This window comes from Sander lucioperca, chromosome 17 (assembly GCF_008315115.2).
Source record: "Sander lucioperca isolate FBNREF2018 chromosome 17, SLUC_FBN_1.2, whole genome shotgun sequence".
Classification (NCBI taxonomy): Eukaryota; Metazoa; Chordata; class Actinopteri; order Perciformes; family Percidae; genus Sander; species Sander lucioperca.
Window position 1 is genome coordinate 23,007,645 of NC_050189.1, and position 17,323 is coordinate 23,024,967.

General features: G+C 40.6%; 1 protein-coding gene across 28 annotated transcripts in view; it reads right to left on the reverse strand.

The window, feature by feature from the left end:
- LOC116039897 (adhesion G protein-coupled receptor L3) overlaps positions 1 to 17,323 on the reverse strand; it is a 219,730-nt gene that overhangs the window by 17,510 nt on the left and 184,897 nt on the right. For all 28 annotated transcript variants that reach the window (XM_035993765.1, XM_035993761.1, XM_035993764.1 and 25 more), the window contains 4 exons: positions 10,895 to 11,104; positions 7,890 to 8,110; positions 3,580 to 3,646; positions 1,722 to 1,813 (listed from right to left, as the gene is read on the reverse strand). In XM_035993765.1, coding sequence (XP_035849658.1) covers positions 1,722 to 1,813; positions 3,580 to 3,646; positions 7,890 to 8,110; positions 10,895 to 11,104 — 590 coding nt within the window. The remainder of the gene's footprint in view (positions 1 to 1,721; positions 1,814 to 3,579; positions 3,647 to 7,889; positions 8,111 to 10,894; positions 11,105 to 17,323) is intronic.

Here is a 17,323-nt window from a genome sequence, read left to right on the forward strand (position 1 = left end):
AAATATGTCTAAACTTATGAAGAGCTGATACAATCGTCAACTTCAAAATATAGCAACTTGTGTGTTTCTCAGAAGTGACAAATGTAGCGAATGTCGAACTTCTTTAAATGTCGGCCCTTCTGCTACATGTCATCTTAGGTGACAGTAATGTCAGTAGAGTCACACTTTGCCACCGTTCAAAAGCAGCAATTTAAAACCATGGCTTGACTCAGGAACTTCCTACAGTGAAGTAGTGATGGAAAAACACAGTACAGTCTGACATGGTGCAGCTTAAGAATGCTATAAGGAAGATTGTTTTTTTTTATGTGTGTATTACTTTGCTGAGAGGAGCAGGGCAGACAGGGCCACTGTGCTGAGACACAACCAGTGATGTGATGCCACAAAACAACAGCCAGAGTGCCGGCCATAAAGTAGACTAATGTGTCCAGAGTGGCTTAAAAAAAGCAAGGCAGACAGCAAAAACAGAGCAGAGACCCTTATCCATCATAGCAAACGGGCGGCAAAACAACTTTACACCATCTGTAGAATGAGCCTGCCATGACATCAGGTAGCTCCAGCTTCCGTCAAAGACAATGACCAAAAATGCTGCGTCATTTTACAGGGTAAAGGGACCTTAAAATCAACTTTTAACTTTATTTACATCGAGCCAGACTTCTGGATGAAACTTAACTCCTTGAGCAGTACACAAAATACATCTAAATTAAGAAAAAACAAGCAGCATTGTTTGTAATAAATAAGATACAACTTTCAAAACCACTCATATGGTCCTTTAATTTTAAACAGACAGATTTTGCCTCTCTCATTATTCCACACTAAGGGTATATGCATTTTTACGACATATTGCACTTCCAGATGGCTTGCCTAAAGTAAAGTTATTTTATCTGAAACTTTAATAGAAACATTTTAATAGCTGAAACTTACTTAAGCAAAACGGAATTAAATATGGTAAGTTTAAACTTTTACTAGCAAACCTGTAAACACAAAGAAAGTAATCTGACTTTCATAACCATTATTGTCCCTAAGCTTTCATTTTATCTGAAAGCAGCCAGACATAGGCAGACAAGCAGACTCAAACACACACACACACACACACACACACACACACACACACACACACACACACACACACACACACACACACACACACACACACACACACACACACACACACACACACACACACACAATATGAATATTCATTGGCAGCATGTTGACATTAAGATAACACCAGGTCAGGTTTGTCAGATTGTCTTCTGGCCTTTTCCCATGCAGACAACAATGTTCTTTAGATAATGATGGAGAGACGCAACAGAATACCTGTTTGATTTTAACCCTGCCTGACACAACCTTTCAGTATAATAGGATGTGCTTACCTTGTAGACTTGGACTCCCAGACCCTTGGGTTGGGTGTTCACAACCTTATGTGCTTTTAATAAGGTTTCAAAATATCAAAGTGGGAGGCGAGAAAAATGTAATTGCTCTGGAACACCTGCTTGAATACAGAGTAACATCCAAACGTCCCTCTTTAAACAGGAGTAAACTGAAGGAAATGTCGGTTGAAAACTGAGTTGCATTAGATACCATTCAGCTGTCAGAAAGCATTTGGTGTAAGCGAGCCCGTCACACTCATCTTTCCATTTGTAACCAAACGTCACAAGGAGTGCTATTTCTGGATTTTTTTTTAACTTTAATGGATATCAGTGTGATCTGAGTGCTCTTACTTGATGTTATCCAGGCAACCGGAGTCTGGTTTCAAGATGGCTGTGTGATGGAACATCTTGTAGAGAGCGATGCCCAGGAAGATCACATTGAGCTGAGAGAAAGACAGAGATTCACAGAGAGAGAGAGGTTGTATGTGTCCTGTTTCACTTCCATTCATTTTAAATCAGAGCACTTTGTAGCACAGAGCTGGAACACTGCAGCCAGACTTGGTTTTCCACTTTGCCAAACAGAGCACAAAATCCAGTGACACCTGTGTGGTGGTATACAGACTAAACAGGGAACAGTGAGAGAAGACAGCTGCATACTTGTATGAGGGAGCCTGTCCATCTGACTTATTCACACTTGTCTTATCATATTCACACTTAGAGACAATGCAGAGAATAACTGCCACTGCTTTCGTTTTCGTTTACAGTTTCTACATCTAGAAAAAAAAACATTTGGCATTGATTGAAATTTTTTGAAATACTTGAAGAACATTTATACCATCATGTTCCCTGCTACAGTATATCACATGCAATGACAGCCTTTAATGTGTGGGATATAGTTTCATTAAAACTTTGATGTGCCCTACTATATTTGCCATAAAATAGGACACATTTTTAATTTACCTTCCTGCTCTCTGCAAGTCGAGTACTACCTAAGTTTGCCAAACGCACTGTAATTGGTCAAAAAAAAAGTTACATTTAACAGACCCACTCTGGTGTATCTCATTATTTTCTTTTTCTCTGTGAGTCAATAATCACAAAAATAGATAATGACACACACACCAAATGTGGTCACGGCATGGGAGGATTTTCAGAATGACAAAAATGATAGCAAATAGTAAGCTTTCTTTTACTTTACTGATGTTTACAGTTAACATCAAGCTAATACAAGTTGCATATTATAACTGCTCAAAATGCATCTTTGCCCAGACCCTAACCAAATAACCAGGGGTACAATTGGATCTAAGCTCAAGCCTTCTTTCCAACATAGATATTCTCATTTGTAAATCTAAGAGAGAAAAGGGTGAGTCAGAGATGCATTGTGAATGATTGCACCAAACTGGAGCGTGAAAGTGAATTATGCATGTTTGGATTTAGTATGGAGCTGGACAGTAAGAGTTGTTGGAATTCCAGATTTTGGGTCCCGTGGGACAAAAGTATCGTCACATTTGTAGTTGTTGAGGATATTTATTAGTTGATTTACTAATTCCGAATATTTATAATGATGGCTGACTGGTGTCTTGGAAAATTAGGAGCACATCTCTTGTGGCACAGCAATATTTACAGCTTGGCATTAGCTTAAATACTTAGATGAACATCACTCTGACATCATGATTTAAAGCAGTTGGATCAATAAAATAAAATTTGATATTTTATTAGAAAATTGGGGCTTTCCTAGTTGGAAGAGACACAGAAAGAAAGCGTGTGTCCTCCTTGCATAATGCTTGTGTTTCTGAACCCAGAGCTGTCTGTGTGCCTGCGAGGAGGAGATGGAGAAAGGTACTGGAGTACGAGTTGGAACGGGAACAAAATCAATCATAATAGCAGTGCGGATTACTCAAACACTGCATACTGAGCAGAGTTCACTCTCTTTCTCTCCGTCTCACTTCCTCCCCCTCCTCTACCCCCTCAAAATATGTCTCAGCTGGTGACTGTAGCGGGTTGACAAAGTGCAATATATTCTTTACAACCCTCATTTGTTTTTCTAGACGGCTCCGTGCCCGGCGGTGGCATATATGCTCAACAGGGCAGAGAAAAGAGGGTGGATAGGAGCTAGAAAAAGGGATCTCGGTGGACCATTGAAGCGACGACCCGCAGGCTAAGTAGGGTTAATGAGCGTGGGGCGGGTGGGGGTGGGGGGCTTGGAGCTTACCATAATTATCAAGGTTGCTGGTCCTATGAAACTCCAAATGAAGTAGGTGTCCAGGCGAAGCCAGCAACTGCAATGAAAGAGATTGAGTGGTGAGTGGAGAAGAGATTGGAAGTGAGAGAGAGAGAGAGAGAGAGAGAGAGAGAGAGAGAGAGAGAGAGAGAGAGAGTGAGAGAGAGAGAGAGAGAGAGAGAAAGATTTGAGGTTATAGCTTTATAGAGGATATACATCAAGTAGGAGGCTGGAGTGACAGAGGAATAGGCACTTCAAAACATAGATTGCCACAAGGGTTTTAAAGAATTATGGCCATCAGTAGGAATTTCGAGAAAAAGGGTGCTTTCAGTGTCAATGACAGCAACAATGATGGGCTTTCATTGCCAAACACGTGTACTATCACAGTTAAAGAAATAACAGGGGTGGGGTGTATCTAAAACTGTAAAGGATGTATGCTGGAGTGACCAGACTTTACTGTAGTTCCCTTCTGTTTCAATTTATTGGGTTAAGGTAGGAAATTACCATTACAGATGATAATTTATGGATGATTTGATTAGGTCTCAATTGAATCCTAGCTGTATCACTCCAAAGGAATTGGATTGACCTTAACCCTGACAGACATGGACATACAGTCCTCAAGCACTCAACAAACTGTCCTGCGATTACTCTCTAGGACTGCTGTAATTATGTCAATAATTAAATAACACGCTCTCCTGACCTCACACTTCACATCAAAACACTAGGGATAGTCAATTCTTCTTCACCGAGTAAAACTCAATACAGACCAGAAGCAACAGGGCCAGTGGAAGGTGGCAGTGCTCCTTTGAAATGGTAAAAAAAAAACATGATTCATGACCTGTGGTTGAATTATTAATCTTTTAATCTCCGCTGCTGCAGTAGATAGAAGCCTCCATTTTTGGCCACTGGAAAATTACAGTTCATACGGTGTGTTGTCATTCAGGCTGACAGTGGGAAAATGGAAGTGGCTTTAAGTATTAGCTTTAATTCAATAGCATTTTAAGGCAAATGGAAGCACATGGGGCACTTAGAGGTACACACCACTGGGGATTCTATTGTACAAAAATGTAAATATAAATACCAATAATGCCAAATACCAATGTACATATAAGTACCAATATAAATTTCTCTAAATATGGCACACTGCTTTAAAATATGATTCCTGATGAAAGGTTAGGCGTCTTTTCTTCCACAAAATCTATTTTCATAGCAAAACAAAACAATATACAAGGATCCATGATATGATGAATGCTACTGTGGTCCCATTCTCTTGGAGGAAAAACAATAATTACAGCAATATAACAATATAACTAAAAACCTCAACTGCAATAGACAAGTTCGTACATGTTTCACTTTTTGTCACCAAAGAACTTGCAGTCAAACAAGAGAGAACACTGTATAAGAAGTGACGGGACAAACATTGACTGGTCCTTTGTTGTTCCTGGGACTTGATATGTCTCCCCCTCACTGATATCAATGGATGAGAGGAGGCAACACAGAAAAACACATATGGATGCATAAAGCACAAACAAAAGATGCACAACGTACACAGAACTCTGGCAGCTCATCAAAGCACATGCTCCGAACGGTTATAAATTATGCTGAATGTTCTATTGTTTGTTTTTTTTCTTCTTCTTCTCCTTCAGATCATAGAAAGATTTAAAGACGTGGTGGGCGTTGGGAGCTGCGGGCTGTCTTTTCTTTTTACTACCTCCTCTAGCTCCCCTTCTCCACTTGTGTCATGGTTGTGCTTGGCTTTTGGAGCACATCTAGTTTCATCTCTCCTCCTGGTATGTTACTTTGTGTACAATTTCATTAGTAACCAAGCAATAAAAACCATAAACATGTGCCAGTCAAAACACAAGCTGTGCTCATGCCAACAGTATCCTGGCATTCGTGGCACCAATCTGCAACTCTGAGACAGGCTGTCCTTTGAGCCATGGCAGCTTAATCTGCAAAGACGTCTTTGCAACATAGCTTGTCATATCATTGCCGTGATAGTGAGCTGATGACCAAGACAGTGAGTGAAGCAACGTGAAATAACTGGAAGAAAGAAATTGCCTTTTGATTCATTCTGAAGTCCTAGAGCACATTTTGCGCAAAGCTATGACTTTTAAGACTTGTGCATGGTGTTTGGTAACATTTGTTTAAGGTACTCTGTGAAGCTTGGTGCTATGGTTCTGATAAGCAGGTCCCAGTTATGTTTGTATCTTGTGTTACTCCAGCGATACAAATTGCTGTAAATGGTTTTAAGCAAATAAACCATAAAAACATTATGTTGCAATGGGCCAGCAAAAGGGAGAAGAGAAGAAAGAAAAATGTTAGCGCAAGACTCTAAAGGGGCAGCTACACGTACAAGGCCAGAGTCACATGACAGATGGAGACAGCCGAGGGCTACCTTTTGGTAGCCTTGCTAGCTTGTGTACCTTACAGTATGAAGCTCACAAGTAGAGAAGCCCACACAACTGCCCTTGAGAAAACCATACTATAGCTTGTTTTGTTTTGCAAGTTATCAATGCAAAAATAAAAAAACAAATAGGATTATGAGAGAAACAAGCTCCCTTAAATAAAGACTAGCATGGAAATCTCCTGACATTTTTGTTGAATTTTCTTGATTTTATGTAGCACAGTTTTATTATTTACAAAAAATGACAAGCAAAAATAAATAAATAAAAATAAAAGCTACATAGTCAAAGCCACAACTAGTGTGGTCTTAAGATAAAAGCTAATAGCTACAAGTACACAGAAAAGGTTTCAATATATTCCCCTCCAAAAAAAAAAATGTTTTATTAGAAAGAAAATGCATGCAACATGTTTGTTTTGGTGAGAGGCACTAAATGTAAACATAAGCAAATTCATTATTTACAAAAATTACTTCAAGGGGGGCCTTTGACAATACCCACCATGTTTACATGCTTAATGGAACAGACTAATGTAACACATACACCTACCACCAACTAGATAACTGAAACTAAAAAAAGTAATTCTATCTCGAGTTTAAAGGGGGTTTGATGTATTACTTTCATTAAACTGGAGAAATTACACAGGATCGCATCCTTGTTTTGCTGACCACTGGACTCAAGAAGAGCAAAGTGCCCTGCTCAAGGGCACATTTAAAGTAATCATTCAGAGGTGCTGAATGGAAGTCGTACTTTACTTTCCTGGGTTCAGAGATTCCTATTTGATCTTTGACAGGTGACTTCACAAGCTTGCTGACCTACAGGCTGCTGCAGCCTTTTTAAAGTGCTCAGTTATTATGAGCCACTGGGACATAGCTTCAGCCATCTACTAAACCTGGCTCAACCTTGACAGCAACTTGTTCGATATTTCTGCTCATTGTGAGACCCTAACGCTGCCATAGTCCCCAAATCAATTTGCGGCAGGACTACGTGCCTTCCCCCACCTTTTGCTATTCACCACGTGTCACGTCTTGTCCCTTCCCTCATCCTTCAATGGCTGCGAATAATTGTTCCACCGGTGGCAGGCTTTAATTATTCACATGATGCCAAGGCTCAGGCAGTGGCAGCTATCACCTCATCCATCACCAAGAACTATGGCTCCGCCAATCTACAAATGCACTGTCTACCAGTTGCGTTGTGTGTGGCAATGTGTGTGTGTGCCATATATGATAAACATCTTGGAAGCAAACTGCTGATGCTGGTCTTCATTATTTTTAGATGGGTTTGAGATTAACAGAGAGGAATGTAGAGCGATCCGCTGCTTGGCATTACACTGCTTTATAGACCACTTTTTATTTCAGCTTACGGTATGTAGCCTCGATAGGAAATACAAAAAAGGCAGTCTCTGTAGCTGACCATGTTTTTGTTAATCTCCTGTCGCTTTCTCTCTCTTTCACTCTCCATCTCCCTGTTCATACACATTCTCCCTCATTTGCTTCTCTAAATCTCTCCAAGCACGTGCTATGTGCATCCTAAAATGCTGAAGACATTAACCGCAACATCCCGCCCTTCATCCATCAATACTATCTTTGGAAGTTAGCATTTTTCACTGTCAAAACCATGTCAATTCAGCAGTAGGGAAATGTATGCAGCATGAGTAACCGTTCCGCTTCATTAAAAGTTGATGAAAACACCCACATCTTTCAACCTACAGTTTATAAAGCAGGCTTTTCTACTCTTGCAAAAGAGTAATAAAGTCAAAACAATTATTTTGTATAACTGATTGTCTCGTATGATCTTTCGTGTATTACATGCAGAAAGGAAAGCCAATTCTTCTGCAGCATTCAGAAAGATAAAAGATAAACCCTAAGGTGCTCACAAGCTTGCTCCACATGTACTCACACTCGATCGGTGCCGTAACTGCGGTAGTCCACTGCAGCAGAAACCGCCACAATTAGCGCGGGAACGCCGTAGCCCACCATGTAGAAGTAGCGGCGACGTGAGTGCTCGCTCTCAAACACCTCCACCAGCATGATGTAGAGCTGCACGCCCTCCAGGAACATCCATGTGAACGCTGCCAGAAAGAAGAAGTGGAGCAGGGCAGCGAAGACAGCACAAGCAATCTGGGAAGGGTTTATAATGGCAGACACGAATATAAATGAGAGAGAGATAAAAAAGAAGGGAGATGTGAGTATTCAGTTGAAAACATATTCAAATCAAATCAGTTTTGGGCATTTCGGTGATTTCCTGAAAGATGTCTTGCAAAGTATATCATCCAAGTGACCGCTGTAACTGAGCAGCATTTTCTGACCTCTGTATGGTTGTGTCTTACCAACAATTAGCATGGCTAAGCTTTGTTTGGCTGAAGTGATTGGATGTTTGCCTGTAATGACTGGCAGAAGAACGCTGCAGCTACATAACCCATGTGGTCTTGTTTGCTGTAGCTGGCATGGCTAAAAGAGAGCGATATGAAGAAGTGAAGTCAAAAGTCCAAGAGCCATTTGGAGCTCATTGCATTTGATACGGTGGCCAGGTGCGAGCACATAATGTAGTTACACACTTCCTGAGCTGACAGAGATACATACAGGCGAGACTTGAACACAGCAGAATGTCAATCGCATGTATGCACGTGCCCACACACTTTCTTACAATAATGAGATAAAGTACTTACATGTATTGGTCTAATTATTGGCACAGTTGAACATAACTAGCATATTTTGTCATTGAAATGGATTCAGTTAAATAACTAAAAGGTTGAGTGGACATTAATTGCAGTCCAGGAGAGTGATCTTAGAGCCGCGCTGTGAATCACACCCATAAAATGTTATGGAAGGGAAAGGTGTAGGGCCGAAGAATTATCTTTAACTTCACAGGGAAGTAGCTTTGCAGCTAAACTGTGGCCCTTGAGTATTGGTTCTGATAGTTATGGTGATATTTGAAGTGAGTGTGATTTGATAGCATAAGGCTGAAAGGTACCGACATACAATCTATTTCTCTGCAAATTTAGTATTTCTATTCATCGTAATTTACTGGCACTTATGACACAGTTGTGAACTGCTGGTATGCTTGGGATAATATGCTGAAGAAAAAAAGACGATTAGTAACACAATATATTCCACTATCTGGCACCATTATAAATTTACAGACACAGAGATCATTTCATACTGTGCTCAGACAATCACTCCAGCTTTTTTTTTTTTCCTCAGAGTGCAAAATTTACTGTGTACTCTGCCTCATTAGCAAGCCAAAATGGCATGATTGCGAGAAGCTGTGGGTGGAATAAAGCCCTCCGCCATCCTGTATACATGTAATGACTCCGCATTTGTCTACAGTGAAAGTTGAGCACACACACTTGAAGAGGACTGTGCAGTGACAGCATGCCTCCACCTGCTACCACAGCTGAGCTCTTACAGGAAAAGTAATGCCATCCAAACTACAGTTATTATTAGTATAAGACACTTTAGTGTATTGAACAGCTTAACCCAGATTAATTTGAAGTGTTTACAAATTGGAAAACTGCAGGAGGTGGTTGGGGAGTGAACGGAAACATTTATGTCAGTATGTGCAGTATAAGAGTGATCTAGACATTAGGATGTGACAGTGAGTTGGCAGGTGTGTGTTTAGGACAGAGTATGTGAGAGTAATTTCAAGTATGTGTTTGCTTCTGTGCAACCAGTGGACCAAGAGGTTTGTTGAATAAAGAGCATCCAATTCTTTTCTTTGAGTATCTGGTCTCAGTGAGCCAGGCAGAATCAAAAAAAGTTCAAGGTCACAGGCACTCTCTGGTAAGTAGCACTCCCAGCACAGCAGGACACCAAAGATTACATTTTCTCAAACAGATTCTAGGCTCTTAAATCAAGAGAAGAGAATATGGCGAACACTCCTCAGGGGAGGTTAATACAAAACTTCCAGGGAGCCCTTCTAGCAACCCCAAGGGACTATGTATTTGTAAAAAGATTTCCAACAAATTTTGTGATTCAAGACTTTTTTTGTGATAGGTGCAAAGAGAGGGACATGTCTTCATTTGTTGACACTTTTAATGCACCCCTTACTTATCTGTGTTTTGGAACACTGCTAGCTGAGTGTCTACATGGTTTAAAAGCAATACAATATAATTTCCATATTGGCTAAATATGTCATGTTTTTGTACTTTAACGTCACTACATTGTTGGCACCTTCAAACACATCAGATTACCTAATGAAATTAGTTTCAAGTCAACATCTGAGACTTCAGATTAACTTGGTTTAACCCTCATTGTTTATATTCTGCACTTAGACAAACGGTTTGGGAAAAACTCGTATTTGTTTTCTTGCCAAGAGTTAGATGTGAAGCTTGATCGCACTCTCAGGTCTGAATAGTAAATACTGCGTGTAGCTGGAGCCAGCAGCAAGTTAACTTAGTTAAGCATAAAGAGTGTAAAAACAACAATTTAATGTTAAATGGGTTATGTGCAAAATTATTTCTTGTCCGGGAACAGTAAGCAGTAGCCCGATTTTATTACCTGTGGACAGAGGCATGCTAGCTATTACCCCATGTTTCCAGTCTTTATGCTAAGCTAAGCTTTTCACCTCGGTGTAGACACAGGCTGCTGACTCCAGCTACATATTTACCATACAGAGTTGAGAGTGGTATATATATATATATATATATATATATATATATATATAAAAAAAATTTTTTATCCAAATCTTAGCAAGAAAGGTAATAAACATGATATAATAATAATAATAATTTTCCAAAAACACTGTACTATTCTATTACCCTCTTTCGGTTTTATTTCTATTACAGCATTATTAGTTCATTTTTTTTCCTTCAATGATTTTCCCTGTTTTGTAGTACTTTGTACAGCATGCTCAATGCAACGGTACTAAATCAATCAATACGTATCTATCAGTGGCAGTCTTACCGGCTGGTCACCCCGATTGATCCCCACAAGGAACAGGGACTCGGCGATGAACAGGCTGATGCAGAGGTTCTTATGGATGGTGTTCCGATCACTCTGGAGGCCGCGGAAGAAGCAGAAGGTGAAGAGGCTGATAAGCAGGCAGACCAGCGACAGGAGGATGCCAACCCAAGTAATGACATCAAGAAGCATGTCATGAACAGGGTCTGTGTTCTGTAAGATGATGAGAGAAAGTGGTCAACAACATCCAACCCATTGTTGCTTGACATCATGTCAGAAAGAACTTTGAAAAATATTTTTTAGGGCTGTCAAAATAATGCGTTAATTTCGATTAATTAATCTGAGAAAAAATAACGCGTTAAAAAAAATAACGCAGATTAATCCATTCCATATTGACCTTTGACCCGGAGCCATTCTAGCCACCATTCGACTGTAAAATGAAGGAGGGAGACGAGAATGTGCTGCCTGGATCATTAATTGGAACATTTACTTGTAAAAATCTTCTTCCTGCCAACCCTGGCTACCTATGTGCTATGTCTGCACTTCTCTCTGATGCTCTGAAACAGACGATACAGACAACACAAACACTGCTGCACCTGACGCAAGTTAACACTATACTTGACAGCAGCTAACGTTAGCCTACCGCTAGCTAGTAGCTAGATTAAACACCGTTACAATGTTGACAGCTAACGCTAAACGGTGTAAAGTGTGACTGTGTTTTACTGTAGAGGATTCAACACCGGTATGTAACAATCTGCAGCTGCCGTCGGAAAAACAACACAGACGGTGCGTTCAATGAAACTGGTAAACTACAGCCTCGTGGTGCATTTTAAGTTATTGTAAATGTCCTTTTCCCATCTGGTGGTTGTTTTTGTCGTTCAACAGCAATTTACTAGTGAAATAAGTTATTGTTATTCATTATTATTAAATCATTTAATTTTGACCATATGGCCTTAGCAATAAACAAGCCTTCTTTAATGTCACCGACTGTTGTTTAGTAAAAAGTATCGGTTTAGGCACCGTTAACTATGTATGCGATTAATTTTGATTAATTAATCACAGAGTATGTAATTAATTAGATAAAAAATTTTAATCGATTGACAGCCCTAATATTTTTCATATTATTGTCCCCAGAACCACATTTTGGTATTTGACAAGTTGTATGTCATGTTGGGATTCATTTGTAAAAACAAAACAAAAAATGAAAAAGTGACCATTAAATCAGCATTCTGTCCCTTTCTGTCAGCTTTTATTTTCATTATTAATATTTTTTTGAGGAAAATGCTTTTATTCAACCGTCCAATAAACCACTACAGAGCAAGCCACAGGTGGCAGATATGAATCATAAATTAGTCAGTGTGAATCAATCTAAAATGCCCCCCTATTGTTTCATTTTGGTCAGGCAACAAAGTGGAACAAAGTGAGCAGTCCAGAGGGCGGCAGGTGTCTAAGACCAACGCAATAGGAATACAATCAAACCACAACATGGACAATAACGTCCACTGTTGCTTTTCAATAATTTTCTCTTTTCAAATAGTAATTTGCTACCACAGCCAGTTTTGGGCACTAAAAAGCCTTTTGCTGACAATAAATTTGTGGCTTTGCAGGAGAGATAAGGATCAACAGTGATTCCAGCGCAGCCATGAAAGAGAATTTACATCAGTCTATAAAAGCCAAGTGCACATAGGGATACTTGGACAGAAGTGGATAAAGGCAAGACACCCTTTAAACAGCAGCATCTGCAGAATGACTGACTTCTGTGGCCTTAAACACATGAAAACAAAGACATTAGAAGCAACATTCTGCCAAGAACCTGACAAGGGTAAAACTATGGCCCTGTAGAATTGGAGCTTAATTAGGAACCGTGCAATAGGTGCCTTTCTTGCTTGATCAGCAAACTTCATGGAAATCCTCTAAAACAGTGGTTCCTGAACAGGAGCTCTTGTACCCCACAGGGTACATGGAAATATTGAGGAGTAGCTCAACTAATAGTGATGAAATAGAGATTACACTTTTAAAATCCACATGCATGCGAGCAGAGCAGTTGTAACAGTTTACTGTAATAATACTGCAATGAAATCAATCATTTGTTAAAATAGCTAAAAGTAATAGATACACAGTTGAAAACAGCTAAAAGTAACTGCAAAACGGATGAAATAGTTAGCTAAAGGTAACAGATAAACAGTTGAAACAGTTAGCTAAAAGTAATGGATAAATGGTTGAAATAGTTAGCTAAAAATAACTGATAAACATTTAAAACAGATAGCTAAAATAAATGGATAAATGGTTGAAAAAAATAAAGTTAAAAGAAACTACTACTTCTACAGCTACTGCTGCTCCAAGTAGTAGCCTAGTGCACATGCAAAGATTGACAGTTCAATTGTATAACAAATATTGTACTACCCACATAAACTCACATCTAGTTAAAAATCAATTCAAAAGAACACATGGAACATGGCAGGTGGTGTGGATGAAGGGGTACTTGATTCATCTGACGTGGCTGTGGGGAGTACATCTGACTCTAAAAGATTTAACATTGCACAAGCACACGTCAGCGAAGCAGATGCACAGATTCCCTGTACAATTCACATCTGTTATTAGCTCAGTTGCTCAATTACCTATTTTTGAGGGGGAAATAATCTACAGTTCATCGCTGCGAAGGCATGAACGGCTTTCTGGAGGACATGCACCAGACCAGCGGGCGCTCGTTGGATTGTTGTCGGCCGTGGCAAACGAGCAGGGTGGGGAGGAAGCAGAAGCAAGGACGCTGGCCAGGCCTGGTAGCCCGGCTAAGGAAACTACCACACCGATCGCCGCTGAATACCTCCTACTCACCAACACCAGATGGATCACACACAAAATGGATATATATGCTACAAATAAACACAAGGAAATGCTGCGTGATGATTATTACCGAAGCCTGGCTGAACACACTCACTCATCCCAGACGGCAGCTAAGAGCTAACAGGGTAGGTGAATTTAAACAATGTCTGAGTTGAAAACAAATCTTTTTGTCATGTAAGAGCCCTGTTCATGTTGCACAGACATTTTAATTGCATTTTGTGTCTGTTAAAAGGCACAAATGCAGTCTTTATATTATGCCCCCATAACTGCCATTTTAGCAATGTGAGCTCTGGGCATTAGCTGCAGCAGCTCCATGATGCTAGCACCAATTTGGCTCGTTTTTTTTGCTATCGACAGTACTCACATACGTATAGCGATCAAGATTAATGTAAAAATTGCAAACTCCAAACAACTGACTGTCATCCCTGCTGGGACTCAAGTACTATTAGGTGGAACTTTTCAGTTTTGACATGACGGCAACGTCTGAATGCTAATTAAGATCAAACAGGCATTATTTTAGCACAGATGACTACATTACATATTCTTAAATGTAGACAGTTGATTAGCATTGACAGGCAGTTAAAATACAGCACAGGTGAACGTTGAGATAAACTCCTTTTGACTGTCTATACGTCAAGGACTGACGCTGTATATTAACTACCAGACTTAAGAATACAGTTAGGCTGTTTGATCTCAAAGGTGTGTAAGCAGTCCTGGCCTACAGCAAATAATTCTTGACTTTTAAACTACAACGTATAGGGTAGGATAGGATAATGTATACAAACCCAAGAAAATATTTGCTTACGTTGAGAAATAATGCCAGAAAAGCAAGCACCTCTTTAAATCATAGGGGAGCAGGGAGAGAGAGACATTCATGCCCCACCCCTCCCCTGTGAAGTTAGAGTGAGGAAACTTAGGGGATAAAGTATCGCACAAAAGCCTTGTTTAGTGGCAGCTCAGCTAACGCTAGCAGAGAGGAGAACAGATGCTGATCATTAAGGGGCTCTGGTACAATAACAGCCGCAGTGCTCGTTGAATCTGGGGGGAGCACTCTTTTGATTTTCCTGCCTGATGAGCCGTTGTGTATACGTTGGAGGGGTGGGGGGGGCTAGCAAGATGTTATATAGAGTAGACGTGTGTGTGTGTGTGTGTGTGTGTGTGTGTGTGTGTGTGTGTGTGTGTGTGTGTGTGTGTGTGTGTATCAGTCTGTATGAAATTAAGGCTCCTTACTTTGGAGGGGTGCATAAGCACTGGGTGGCAACAGATGTCAATGTTTGTGCTTGCATGCTCTGTAGGTGTGTGGTGCATGTGACACATAAGTCAGTTTTCAGACTGCTGCATTACAAAGGCACTGATGTGGTGGGTGGTACTAGCTGCGGCGCATTGTGAGTGGACCCTAAGGTCTGCAGGTTCTATCCATCACAATCTCACCTGCAGTTGGAGAGGGGCCAGGTCAGAGAGAAAGAGAAGGCAACAGAGGAAGAGAGAAAAAGACAGAGCTATAGAAACAGAGAGAGAAGGGTGCAGAGTGTATCTACAGGCAGGATGGCAAATGATGTGATCTGCAATGCCTCTGCACCTAACCTCACACCGAAAAGATGATGGGAATCAGTCTAGGGGTCTCTGAAGTGGGCAGACGTAATTTGCTCTGAAATTCACTCGCCGTGTCGCAAGGGCGGCCGAGTCATACAGCATCCATGTTACTTAGCGAGGCAAGGTACATTTGTGCACATTCAATTTGTCTTCCAATCTTTCTCTCCTACATTTTTCTCCTTTTTCTTAAACACACATATTTTTCATTTCAGACGGATGCCTGAGGAGATTGGCTTTGTCCCTGATCTGCCCGCATTCAGCACAAAATACGGTTTCTAGGCACTTGAGCAGTCTGAAAAGGAGGAGCAGACGTGGCAACTAGCCTTTTGCATCGCGCACTGGTCGATCCGGCAATGCCATCTGAACCTCACATCATACGCACATGAGTATCATAAAATTCTGTGTTTAAAGCCAACATCTCCGGGAACTCGTTCTCTGAAATGCGTAAGAGGGTGAAGTGGTGAAGAGAACAGAGCGTCAATCCTTTAAACCCCAAAGAACCGCTCTCAGCATGGGGCCATGAAGCCAATCCAATTAAAATGTATAAATCTCCCTATATGCCTCCAGAGCTGGGCTTTGACTCATGAAATACGGCCAAGCAGGGCAGACAGTTGCGCTAACGGGTAGTGGCCCACTGCAGGGAGTCATGTGACAAGTTCACCTACGATATGACCATGAATTTACGATGTGCACAGGGATGAGGAACAGTTACAGAGAGGGCATATGAGTCAGGGGTCTTGGCTAATTTGTCACATTTAAAAGGGCTGGGGGAGAGATTCCAGCTTGCATGGCGGGAGTTGACATTCAGCACATGCATCTAATGTCACACTGTGTTCTAAGCTACAATAACTATGATACAACGCCCAAGCACGACTTTCAGTTGCTATGGCAGTTAACGTGGTCTCCATCTTCTCTGTCTGTGCCTTAAACGTATAAATAGATTTATTTTGAACCATATTTCTAGCTGTGTGTACAGTACCATGCTTATACTGTATGTAACACCATGAAATACACAACTAACCTTTTCTGTCCTTTGTCATCATAGTTGCTGTCTGATGGTGACAGCGTGGACATGTTCTATAAAGACAGTGATGAATGTTGCCCAAATATCACCCTCTCCATCATCCAGTGGGATGTGCCATTGATTTATACTTACTGGTCTGTCGGGAATAGTGCCACTTACCAGTAGCTCAATGCATCCCTGGGCCCAATCTTAGCACACACATTTACTACGTAAATAATGGCCTGTAGGTGGAACCACAGCAGGTCTTTATTTCTTAAGCCGGGGCTTGTGCTTTAGCCCATATTTTTAAAAAAAATAATAGAAATCTCAATGCCCCACTAGCTATCTTCAGAAATGACAAACTTAAATTCAAAGGAATGGGTTCAATAATGAGCCTCAGGAGCCTGAATGGACATGAGCCATTTGGAAATCTTGAAAAATATGTTTGAAGCAGACCCTGAAGAAATGGTCTCCATCCATGGTTTGCTTTTGTGACATTAATTGAGCCCCTGCAGAAACAAGAACAAGCAACCCAGATGGGTTTAAGCAACAAAGAGGCCAATCTGTGCACCAAACCAAGTTGACATCACCACTTTTATACGATATGATGGGCAAATGATTCAATTTGAAACGTGAATATGGTGTCCAAGTTCAACACCACCGTTGAATCCTGCTTTTCAAATTTGTGTCAAGTGGGATGAATTTATTTCACATACATCTTAATTGTCTTCAATCACAGTAAATGTGTCAAGGCTCAGTAACAGGACAGCTGGAGGTTAGAATCATCAGCGTTCTTAGCAAAGTCACATTCAAGTACAGCCACTGTCACATCACTTGCTCCAAAACCCAGTTTGCAATCATTCTGAAAAGATACAAAAGAGACATATAATCTTTCAAATGCAGCTGCCGTCTGTTTAGTACAGTTTTAATTTGTTAATGCGGCCAACGACGCTTCTCGGCTTGGATTGCAGGATCAGTCAAATGCATCAGCT